The sequence below is a fragment of the Haliaeetus albicilla genome, chromosome 11 (assembly GCF_947461875.1).
Source record: "Haliaeetus albicilla chromosome 11, bHalAlb1.1, whole genome shotgun sequence".
In the NCBI taxonomy this organism is placed as follows: Eukaryota; Metazoa; Chordata; class Aves; order Accipitriformes; family Accipitridae; genus Haliaeetus; species Haliaeetus albicilla.
In genome coordinates this window covers 22,608,748-22,622,022 of record NC_091493.1, presented here as the reverse complement: position 1 = coordinate 22,622,022, position 13,275 = coordinate 22,608,748, and the positions used below count along the sequence as shown (strand labels likewise).

Below are 13,275 nucleotides of genomic sequence, written 5' to 3'. Positions count from 1 at the left end.
GGAGTTCTTAATGAGTAATAAGGTGGTTTACAAATTCAACATCATAAACCAGCAAAGCACAGGAGCAGCAGCGAACTTCCTGAGCCCACTTTTTAAGGTCTTCAGAAATCTTGATGTCGGGTGCAGGCCAAGGACAAGATGAGCGTAGAGAGTAGTCTCTTTACGTCTGCATCACTTTTAGTAGTTTATAGGGAGGAGCAGGGGAATAAAAACACCTTTTAGAAAGTAGCCAAGACAGAATCATACTGCTTTGAGAAAGACATGGACAGGAAAATTGCAGGAAGAATATTGGCTAGTAACAAGCTCTGCCAGTTCCACAGATGTACTAGGACATTAAAATCTGCCAGTAGAGGCTACTGGCAGCAGGACTGGAAGTCTGCAGGGGCACTGACACATACATGTTGTGCATCTGCAATCACCAAAGGAAGACATTAAATCCAAGGAATTTAAAGTGTCTCCAAAACCTGTATTAAGCACAGCTTTTCTTAAGAATAGGTTCATTATTGTAATTATTTTCCATATCTATAAATGCACTTACTGTAGTTATTTGTGTACTGCAGGAAAGGACAGAACTTCACCTATAAATAGTTTAGAAAAGATGGACAGAGTGTTTCTGAATATAAGAATGTTTTCTCTTCCTGTGTTAGTTTAATGGGATAGATGCCAATGCTTTTATGAATTATGAATGCAGCAGTCTTCTTTCCAAATGAAGATGTTGGAAGTCTGCCACTGGAACGAGGTGCTCATATTACATACTGCCAGCAAATTTCTGTTTCTTTAATGAAAACTAGATTACTAAATCACTTTTCTTTTGAAAAACATTTCTCTTGCCTATAATGATGTTACATAGCATATTCTCCTCTAGAATAAAAGAGAAAAAAATAATCAGGATAGAAAGCAACTTGATTCACAGTTCTAAAAGGGAAATTCGTATGCTGTGCCCCTGATGTAAATAGCTGTTTGTATACCACCTACCTTCCTCCTTCAATAAAACATAATCCGGGTTTGTGACTGATCAGGCATTTATTACTAGTCCTATGCATGGTTTTTCCCCACAATGATTCTCTTTTTAGCTACCTGAAACAAAGTAATTCTTTAAATTATTTTAATCACCAATACTTTTAATGGCAATCTTCCTTGAGGAAACACTGCTCCCTACTTACGAGCAGAATTTTGCAATTAAATACAATTAAACTTCTGCTTCATAAAGAATGTAGTAGCATTGTGTAGAAGCATTATGTAAAGTTTGGGTTTTTTCCACTGAGTGACCCTAAGTCTCAAGAACACTTTTAGAAGAAGGGAAAGTGTTAGTCTATGATCTTTGACAAATCTGGAGGTCAAATATTCAACATGAAAAAGGTTCAAAGAAAGCCAGTGAGGCTGCACTGCTTCTGTTGCACAGGTTACACAGCAACCGACGGTGCCACAACTGCTCTTTGCCTGTGTGTCAGCAAACTGCAACGTTACTAACAAATCCCATGGAAAATGTGTTTCACTTAATCATGTGTACGTATGGCAATATGCTATATATACCTTCACATTTTGTGTTCACAAGCAATTATTATCTTCTTCTGCTAACATCTGGAAGGATTTTACAAAAGGATGCAAAATGCTATTTGTCTCACATCATTTTAGTTAAATCAGCAATCCTTTTTATCATTTACAAATCCAAACCACATCTCAGATCTCATGTGGTGGTATTGCAGGTTTCACAGTAGCATCTCAGATAAAAGGTGTGAGTTTTCTTGGTAACAGCTCTCCCTTCATTGTTTTTCTTTGCAGTAACTCAGTATATAGTATGAAGACTGTTAGTTCACACCAAGGGCTCATTTATAAGGATATCCTCTAGCTTCCAATTTGCATGCACGTTTATTTTATGTTACCTTAGAGTTAAAAAACCCTAACAACATAATAAAGGGTAATTAGAAGGCAAGTGCACAGACAAATAAATACTACTGAAACCATATTAACTCAGGAAAACATAAAAAAGGGAGAGAACAAAAAGGAAAAACTAAATCTGATATTATAAAAAGCAATGAAACTAGGTTTAATAAAACCTGTGGCAGAAGCTCTATGGGACTGTTAAGCAGTGAAATGTACTTTTTAAAAAAAGCCTCAGACACACCGTCACACTGTGTAACCCACCTGGTTGTATTTTACAAATGGGGTGCCAAATCCAGTCAACTTTAGTGTTAGGCAGGCTATGCACCCATAAAATTAATGGTAGCACTCTCTATGACATTAATGAGAACAGAATTAGGCCACATAAATAGCTTCTGATTTTTCTGTAAGGCAAAATACTACTGCATTCCATTTTCTACTCTGCATTTTTGTGGGTTGATAGCACGCTTGCATGATTAAGATATAGAGCTAGTAAATGTTTTAATTCAAATATTACTACAAACTAGAGAGAAGTCAGATAAAACCAGAGATTTTTTTATTGCACAAAATAAATTATATAGAAACAATGCAACAAAACAACTCGTATTGTAGGCTGCACAACAGATGTTACAACATGAATATATTTATTGCTTTGAGAAAGGAGCAATTCAGTGCTAGTAAGCAGATTAGTTATACTTCTTGCTCATCTAGATTTTTCATAAAATTAATCCAACTGGGCTAGAGGCATCTTGCAGCATACAGGTCAGACCAAATTGTCATTTGTTATCAGCCATTATAAAGGTGCTGTGAACATTGTTGACATTAGCATGAAGCATTCAATTTAACATCACCAGTACTGAGCCATACAGGTAGTTACATAATTAGAAATATCATTACATATCAGATATATTTATACACAAGATTCTAAAAGGTCCATTTACAGGGTTTGCATGAGCCGTTGTTCTAAAATAAATCTTGCTTACATATGTAGATGCAGCTTTGAACGCGCACGCTTCACTCTACACACCAAGAGGCAGGACCATGGGGTTTTGCCAACCTCCCTCTAGTACCAACACTTCCCTTACCTAATTACTCACTAGTGCTAACTCAGTTAGAGGTGTCTCATTTTCTTCCAGGGCCACGCTCAGCTTCTAAGGATTTTAGCACATATTAAAAAAAACCCCATTCCTTTGGTAGAACGGGGTGAAATTTACAGTGCTTTTTTAAATACTTCGCAACACAACATACTGGTTCTTCAAAAGCTACAAGACTGCAATACTGGTATTGCACTCATAGCTCAAATGGATTTAAGCTTTTAAAAAGCTACTTTGTGGACCCTGAGATGTTAACCCCCAACTAATTCATACTGAAATTAGTTCTTAACAAAAAATAAAACAAACAATATTCAAACAATAAACCACATCAAAACCCAATCACTTGCAGATCTTTGTGAAGCATGCGTGTTAACGAGACAGTGCCATTACTAGTGTTCGTAGTCTGAGTGAAATTTTCCCCCAGTTTGACAATTATGCAAGTATTTACTCAGCTGAGTTTATATCACTGAACTCCACTGCTAGTGTACACACTCTGTGTTGCAAAACTTACTTACTTATGGGAAGGTTAATACAATAAGATTAAATTTAAACAGTAGTAGCCACCTATGAAAGGAAATTCAGTGAGGAAGTGGGAACTCTGGGTCATTTCAAGTTGTAGCTACAAGGATAATTAAAGAAAGTAGTTCCACTGAGGTCAAGCTGAAGAGCTTAACTCAGCATCAGGCCCACAGAGTATACCCCTGTAGAATCCCACTGAAATAAGTAAATAGATTTTACAAATAAATGTGGTTGCCACTCTTTGTTGTACTTCAATAGAATTCTTTGCTTTACTGTTTGTCTTTTTTCCTGAAACTGTGTTAATCCACTATGTTGAATCAAAATACAGTTAAGACTGAGGTTTCAAATAGCCACAAAATATTACAAGAAATGAGTTATTCTGAATTTAAAAAATACTACTTGTACAAATGCTCAGAAACTTTAGTGATATAATCATGTTCTATGCACGTACCCAGCAGTACTTTCCTTTGGAGGAAAGTAAGCATTAAACTTGACTAATATCTGGCATACTTTTTCATCTGGGAAAATGTTTTTTAAATACTGCACGTAAACCTTTGTCACCATTTTGTAAAAATGTTTATAGGTATAAACATTTATAGGTATAAACACATATAAACATATAAATGTTTATAGGTATAAACATTAGGTATAAGATACAACTGAATAACTAAACATACCCTAAAACATCCATTAAACATCCATTAAAACAAAAACATCACAAAAAAATTATTAGTATTTTTTGGAATTATTATGAAGTAGAAATGTTATAAGGCAGGATGAAGCTAATATCAAAGATGAAAAACAGCACCACCAGTCTATGTTTTGCAATCAGATTTCTGATCAGACAGAAAATGTATTATCATAGTCAGATACAATTGATTAAGGTAAGAAATGCATTTAGCCCAGCTGTACTAACTATACAGCTTCACACAGAATAAACATTCCATAAATCAACAGAAAATGCATTTGAGCAAAAAGAATAAAAATATGTAAGTGATCCTCTAAGCAGCATTTTGTTTTCTTTTTTTTTCCAAAACATTAACATAGATAGATATCGGACTGATTAAATATCTACAAGTGCTTTTCCTTTACAAAAATACATATATTCTTAATAGTAGGATAGACTGTCATTAACAATGACCTGTGTTTTTTTCACTTCAATTTGAATGATTTATAAGCTAAATTTTACAACCACAAAAAGGTTTATTTGTAATATGATGTTATCACTTTTGACAAAAAGCTTAAAACATTTTATATTTTAAAACAAATTAGCAACATAATGTCACAATATGTTCTATGAGCTCCTAAGTACTGTGAGGGCTGTTATATTAAAAACTGGTAACTACGGATCAAATGCAAGGAAGCATTAGAACATTATTACTGCTCACCATAGGCTCCTTTCTTATCATAACTTGGATCACAGCTTATATAAGGACACTTAGGCCCCCATCCCAAAAAAAATCCATTGAGAGTAACTCTATATCATCTATTCAGTAGCCTGGAACATCCGACAATTCAGGCTTTGCATTAATTTTAAAAAACACAAAATATTTTCTTTTCGATAGTTAAGTCTGCAGTAAGGGAAAAAATGATGCATTGCTTCATGTTTATTCTAAGAAGCTTGTATTTGAGGAAAAAAAATAGGATCAGTAAGTTTTTAGAATGAAATGTTTCAGTCAGCTAAATAATTAAATCGTCTTAGTACTTTCCAGTTTAGTTAATCACTATCCTGGAAAAGGAAATCAAGATATTTGGATTTCTTTGTTCTTTCTGTTTTATACTGCACAAGTAAAATAGTTGACTTCTTGCTAATCAATGGTCTCATGTCAAGGATAGCACTGCCTTTTGCTAAAAAAATATCTATAAAAATCTGTAAAACATACCTAATATCTTCTCATTATCCTCCAAGTTTGTCCTTTTGACCCTCCAAAATATCACTGAACTACAACTAGAAAACCCCAAAGTAGCTTGGTGAATATTTTGTGCTTTGGAAGGTTTACAGGATTGACAGCACGCTGAAGTTTTTTATTAGTTCACAGGCCAGGTATAGCAGACACATCAGTAATGCAAGCCTTTGTGCTTTTCACTGGGAACATGAGCTATGACTCAAAGAGCTACTCTAGGTCTGTTAACTCAACCTTTATGCTACTCCTGTTGTTCTTTTCCTTTTCTATTTTGTTTTGGAAACTGCTGGGTGTGCCTAACCCTTTAGCTTGGTGACACAGACAGCTACCACCAGTTAAGTTCTGCTTGACTGATTCCAGGTGTAACTCTCGACCACTGCGCTCCAGAAAAGTGTCAATGCCTTATTCCAAGGCAGTTTCTGGGTGGCTTTACCTTTGGTATTAAATAGGTCCCTTAAAACTACTAGGCAATCAGATTATCCATAAAAATAGTTTATTTAAAAAAACTTTTTTTTATGAACAAACTAAATATCTGACAACAAAGAGTAATTTTAAATCAATTAGTATATGGTATTTTTCAGTAAAAAGGGAGCATCTTTCATTTTACCGCATCAAAATTCATGAGAAAACAGCAACAATGTCTACTTACTCAATATAATACAAAACAGAATTTAGGAGTAGAATAGCATCATAAAATATGTGCCTTGCACTTTGATAATAAACATCTTTATTACAACTTCATTTGTAATACAAACCTCAGTATGTTAACTAGCAGCACAAACGTTTTACTGTTGCAGCAATTTTGTATATTGTATAGCAACCTACTCTCAACTCATACTTTGCTTTCCACTCACTATCATAAGGAAAAAGGAAAATGCACAGTAACTACTTCTGTTCACCTCATCCTGCCAACTGTCACATTATTAACCTTGTCAGAAGCATTTGCTAAAAATACACATAAAAGTTACTTCAAAGAAAAGTGCGCCTAATGGTTCAGATAAACATGCAAAGTCAAACTAATGCCTCTCTTTGGTTAAAATTAATGTAAGGACAAAAACTTCCACTTGTAGACACCTTTCATGCCAGACTGTCTCCTCCATCCCGAGCCTACAGAACTGGGTCTCTTTCTGCAAGTACAAAAGGCAGCCTGGACATTTCCACTTGTCTGTAGAGCTCCTCTGTCTCGCTGCCACACTCCAGAACTGTATGGATCTAAATTGCTTACTAGAGAATGGAACAACGTCCTTACTCAACTGTAGTAGCAAGCTGCCTGAATTCAGACGAAGAATTATGGCATACACCTGGGATGGAAGAATCTGTCAGGAATTCATTAATTAATCAATCTCCTGTTCTGGAATCTGATGTTTTAATCTGATCTACAGACAGTGTAGACAGTAGTTTAAAAAAAAAATTCAACAGGTAGATCTGCTTGTGAAGAAAAATAGATTACCATTATAAGATCATCTTTTGGAGGACATTCCTACAGAAGGATGTTTCAGCTGAGGTCTGAAGGCCAGACCACCCATATGTGATAAAACTAGTGGTAAATGAGCAGTTGGAAGCTTTACACATTTCATTTAGGGTGAATCAACCCCTATGTGTCTCAGAATTCATCCTGGAACACACTCCAGTAGACTGCCATCCTTCCTCAAACAAGTGTCTTCAGCTGAACACCTTGTGGAAGCATTACCTTGTTCAAACAGGCTATAAGGGATTCAAAATTCAGAACTGTGAAAACTTTGCTGAAATCCATGAAAGCTGCCTGACGAATGAAACCTATGAGCAGATTCCTCATGTGCCATAACTCCTCAATGTTTCTACTTGTTGGGCACGAAATGGGGTGGGGTATGGGAATGGGCAAAAGATGTGTAAGAACCTAGAATTAATTACAGGACAGAGGGTGCCTGAATAGACATTTTAACTGAGATAAACAATAAAATAACATAGCATGAAGTAAAATGAGACGGAAATATCCTGCATGCTATATGCATTTTTGATGGAAGCAAACAGATGCCTTCAACCTGTCTAGGTTAAGTGAAAAAACTGGACCAAGCCCTTGATTAAGCGTCTCTGTTGACATATTTGTTGTGGATAGGCATGTAAGTCTTAACTGCCTTTGGTCTTTTCCAGGATAAAAATGAGTTTGATCAGTCCATGTAATTGACCAGTATTTTATGTAGCCCCTCTATAAACAGGGCTCAATCTGTTTATTTTGAGACTTAAGACTGGCTTTGAGCAACTGTCTGTTCTCTAGTATTTCTACCAGACATAGTATCTGGCTGAGCTGGATGTTATTCCTTTTGTCGCAAGTCCTCCCAAGAGTATTTTTCCTGGGGAGTGAGTGCCTCTTGGTGTCTTCAGTGATACGAAAATTTAAAAAGCCACAAAGGGAACAGTACAACTCAGTGATTGGTTCAATTAAAGGACTAAACCCTGGCCTATTGTGTTATTTTAGAAAACAGCAGAGAAGGAAAAATTGTTTACTTCTCTCAGAAAGTCACGTGTAACAATTACACATGGGAGAGATGAGATGGAACTCTGGACCATTACTTTGTCTGCAGCAGAGAACAAGAGCCCAGCTTATATCTAAGGGCAATGTGATCAATCTCTTTTCTCCTGTAGATATACTGGAACTGGTTTTGATAACTGCAGAAAGAAAAGTCAGGTCAATTTGTTGGAACCTACGGAGAAAAAAAGACCAAGATCCCAAATTCAAGGGTTCCTCATGCAGAAAATGAAATAATTTCAATATAAAAGCAATTCTTTTCATATAGTTTCTGAGATAGTTTTTTTCAATTTTCAATTATCTAACAGAACACATTTCTTTTTCTGCTTGCTTCCCATGAAAGAAATTTTCTCAATACAGCATGTTTATGAAATATTCTTGCTGAAAATATTAAGACCATAGATAAAATACAGAAGCAAATACTACCCTGCCAAATGCAAATAAAGGGCTTAAAAGGTATTCTGTATTAATAATCAGGCACTTTGCTTTATGTAACGTTTTCAAAATAATACTTTTTATAAATTTGTTTTGCATAATAACTGCAAGCTAGCTGAGTATGCACAATATACTTAGAGCATTGCATACTCCTAGGACCCAAATCCCAGAAGCTTTCATGTGAACAGTACCTACTATAGTGATGAGTCACTTAATTACTGTAGCAATCTTATTTGGTATTTCACCCCAATAAAAATATGTTTATAGGACTAGGCCCTTAGCTGTGAGCAGTGTAGTAATGCATAATGGAAGATACATTTCTTCATTAATCATCCAATTCCATATTGTCTGAGATATTATAGGATCTTGTTTGTAAATTCCAGCTACACAGTTTGTTACTAGAGGGATGCAGCATACAGCTATGCTCAGCAAAAAGTTGCTTGTGATTCTCATTAATGAGTTACCCCAGAGTTAAAAGCAGATTGAAGCTTTTCACTTTTAGGGGAAAAAAAGCCCCCACCAAACGTGCTAAATAAGAGACAGGAAGGTTAGGTAGTAGTATGGAATTTTTTAGGTCTTATTCCTGCACAGCTTGGTACTCCTGATACAGGAAAGCCATAGAAATACAGTGGCAGCAACACTCATTTTATATTCCTTTTCTTTACAAACATGCAGTGGTGACACTTTGTCATGGAAATGCTCAGAAAGTGTGACTGTATACAGTCATCTGCTCTAGGATGGCATATGGTGCAGTTTTAATGGAATGCTTAAGTACTCATTTCACTTTACCCTATCTTTGGCACACAGGAATCTGTACACACATTCTCATATTCTTATGCTGTTCAGATATTCTTAATTGGCACAAATGAATTAAATATGCATATCTGTAGACACATGGCACATACGTACTATACAGGAGAGATATTTCCTGTGAAGAAGGCAATGCCTGTGTCATACAAGCTGCCCAGTTAAGATATGTACTTCACTGGCACTTCGCTGCTACAAAAACTATTAAACTACAACAGCACTCGGGCACCGTGCCATCGAATCAGAAATGCATAAAGAGTAGGTAGATCATATGCATTTAATGCCATGATTCTCAGCTGGGAACATTAAATCATATCTGTCAGTATTTTCCATGCTTAAAATGAAGATTTGCCTTCTGTAATCTAGCTTTAAGTTGCATCAAGAAAATACCATGAATTAAACCAATGTCCAATTCTGAACAAGAGGATTCGTGGTTCTCTGAAGTGTGAATACAGAAAGTCATTAAACAGTGTGCTGGGTTTGGCTGGGGTAGAGTTAATTTTCTTCATAGTAGCTAGCACAGGGCTATGTCTTGGATTTGTGCTGACAACAGCGTTGGAAATTCAGGGATGTTTTTGTTACTGCTGAGCAGTGCTTACACAGAGTCCAGGCCTTTTCTGCTTCTCACCCCACCCCACCAGCGAGGAGGCCGGGGGGGACAAGAAGTTGGGAGGGGACACAGCCAGGACAGCTGACCCCAACTGACCACAGGGATATTCCAGACCGTATGACACCATGCTCAGCATATAAAGCTGGGGGAAGAAGGAATGGGGGACATTGGGAGTGATGGCATTTGTCTCCCCAAGTAGCTGTTACACGTGATGGAGCCCTGCTTTCCTGGAGATGGCTGAACACCTGCCTGTCCATGGGAAATAGTGAATGAGTTCCTTGTTTTGCTTTGCTTGCGTGCACGGCTTTTGCTTTACTTACTAAACTGTCTTTACCTCAACCCACAAGTTTTCTCACTTTTACCCTTCTGATTCTCTCCCCCATCCCACCAGGGGGGGAGTGAGCGAGCAGCTGTGTGGGGCTGAGCTGCCGGCTGGGGTTAAACCACAACAAACAGTCAAATCTTCTATTAGTTGCCATTCAGAAGCCAATACAAAGTAGTCCTGTTTCAGCGTTCCTGTTACATGGATGCAAACTTCTGTGTAAGATAACTTTAAATGGATTTAAAATAATGTGCTCTTTTCCTTTTAAAACAAATCTGTTCAAATTTGCCAAAACAGCAAGCACAACTGTTGAGAAAAAAATTGTCCCCTGAACCAAGCAGAAATTATGCTGAAGTGTAGTACCATTAGTTTTGTGATAAACTGAAACAGGTGGTTTATGTCAAGTTAATCTACAGTGAAAATTCTGGTATAAAAACACGTGAAATATATAAAAACTGTAAGGTGTCATTTGTATGTGCATGTAAATATTTACAAATAATACCCTATTCCTACTGTACAAAATGACTGTATATACTAAAGAGAAGAATGATTTGCAATTAGAATGCATGCTGTGCTCTTTCAAACTGCTCCATGAGGAGGACCTCCATATACACAAAGACTCTATCTTTCCCTAGAGACTCTGCAGAGGAGAAGGGCCCTCCCTACAAGGAGTATCTTCTTGTTTCTGTCAAGTAGCACATCATAGACTGGGTGGGCAAAAAGACGACCGCTTCCTGCAGCCAGCATGTGCACCCCTTCCCATCTACAGTGTGGGCAAACCACTGCCTAGATCAGTCAGCACACTATGCCTGCAGACAGGAGCAGCAGCTTCCTAAACATTTTGCTTCCCCAGGTTCACTGGCATCTGCACAATATGTGCAACCTGGACCTGCAATGGCAGGTTTCCTAAACAGACTGCTACCGACAGCATCTTTATTTCTGCATGTCATATGGGCTTTGGAGTGCAATGGTAGAATTCAACCCAACTATATATGGATTCCTCAAGTCATCAGTGTTAGAACTCCTACTAACATTAAAGGGGCCAGATTTAATCCACAACATGCTTATTTCTCCTACAGAAACACACTAATGTACATGAACATAAATTTACAAAGGAGTTACAGCCTTGCATCTATCTTTTACGCTTAATCCCAAGATAGAATTTTCACTTTGTCTTATCTAAGAATGATTAGTTCACTCTATAGTAGCTTCTGAAGAATTGATTTGGTTCCTTTTTGCTGTATGCAAAAAGCATAAGAAAGTAAAGTTATCTACAATACTAGCAGGCATGTATTAAGTAGAAATTACATAAAGGTACTGAACTGTAAGTATCTCTACAGAATTTGAAGTGAAAAACTCAACCGACTTTTAAGCAGAACAAGGACAATGGAAGACTACAGAAAACATATGCATTACTAGGCTCCCTGCAACATTACCAGAAACCCTAATAAACATTCTATACTAGAACCATTACGCTTGCAATACCTAAGGCAACAATCACTTTTTATCCAGCACTACCAGGTCTTAGGAAAAAAAAAAAGACCTGAACAATTATTTTGGTCAGACTGCTTATCTTCAGTATTGCATTACCTCTAATTTTATGGAAATAGTTTTATGATGTGACTTTAACTAATGAAAATTTCTGTAATGAATTCTAAACTCCAGATAGTCACAAGAGATATATAATGTAATTAAAGCTACGTATTACTTTTTTCTTAACATATTATATACCTCCAACCAATCTTAAAAGGAAATGCTTACTAAGAAAGGCAGTAATTATGTAGAATTTTGCCTTGTTTGTAATCTTATAGCGAAATTTATTTGTTCCATAGACATTTACATTATTTTTAACTTCATTTTTATGGAAACTTTATTAGAAGAAATGTAATCTGACCAGAAGCCATTTTCCAAAAATAGCTAGTATCCCAAATTCCAATCTTCAGGGAAACCATAGAAAAGTGCAATCACAAAGGCTGCGATGCTTTTAAGCAATATTAGCAGAATCTATTTAGAAGATTTAAAATTACTGTTTTGAATTACCATGTTCTACATCTCTTGTTAAGGGTAATTAATCTTCATTCACTGCAAAAGGACTGTTGCACACTCATGAGTGAGCTATACCTGGACCCATGAGAAGCTTATCAAGAAAAAGGTAGTGGCCCTATCACCACTTTTCTAAATATATTTTCTATACAAAATATTTTCAAGGTATAATCCTTAGTTATTTGTACAGTACTCTATGATTTAAACAACAATATTCAGTAAAATAGTAAGTGTGTGAAACTGCAACACCACATGGAATGAGCACTCTGCCATTTTGCTAGTGTAATCAATATTGGGACCAGAAAAATTTTCTAACACGCAAGCAAAATTATCCCATAGTTTTTGAATCTTGACTGTACACTTCATGATTTTGGCTATGATTTGCAGCACACTCGTAAGATACACGAATATCTTATGCACATTTCAGTAGCAGAATGGCACTTGGCTTGCTCTAATCGAAACAACAGAGATGCAACTGACAATTTTAAGAAAGACAATGTCCTTATTTGCATGCTGAAAATCTGGTTGTGTCCCCCTAATCCAGGCACATCCATTCATTGTGCAATCTGTCGATGGGTAAACAAATAGTGCAGGATTCATCTCAGTGGGATCTGGCCCTTTGGTCTAACCGAAGTCAATTCTAGGTCGATACTGAAGTACCATAGGGTAAGACTAAAAACAAAGGCAAGAGAAAAACAACAACAAAAACAGACAAGAAAACATGAAGACATAATTCATAAAAAATACAAAGAAAATGCAATTAAAGATTGCCTTAAGAATAGCCAGAACTTATCCCTAAGACACATGTATATGACAATCAGTTTTATTTCTGTGAAATAACTTTATATATTTCAACAGTTAAATCCATACCTGTACTTCAAATCTATATTTAATCTCTAAGTCAGTTAGTTGTAGTTATTTGTCATTAATATAAAATTCCTGTATCTGCTTTTATATATTTCATGATTTATGTTTTACAACATCGATACTTGGAGTGCTCAAACAATTCCTCTTATTTCTCTGTTGCTGTGTTTTAGAAAAAGCAATCTTGAAATTTTATACTTTCTAAACCAAAGTCTATTTACAGTTGATGTACTTTGGTTTTTATATATACAGAGGTTCCATAGCTATACTAGTAGTCAGCACTAGTTAAT

General features: G+C 36.2%; 1 protein-coding gene across 4 annotated transcripts in view; it reads right to left on the bottom strand.

Moving 5' to 3' along the window:
* Nucleotides 1-2,415: 2,415 nt before the first annotated feature.
* Nucleotides 2,416-13,275, bottom strand: part of PCGF5 (polycomb group ring finger 5) — a 76,095-nt gene continuing 65,235 nt past the window's right edge. For all 4 annotated transcript variants that reach the window (XM_069796599.1, XM_069796598.1, XM_069796601.1 and 1 more), the window contains one exon: nt 2,416-12,793. In XM_069796599.1, the coding sequence (XP_069652700.1) occupies nt 12,746-12,793 (48 nt within the window). In that variant the 3' untranslated portion in view covers nt 2,416-12,745. The remainder of the gene's footprint in view (nt 12,794-13,275) is intronic.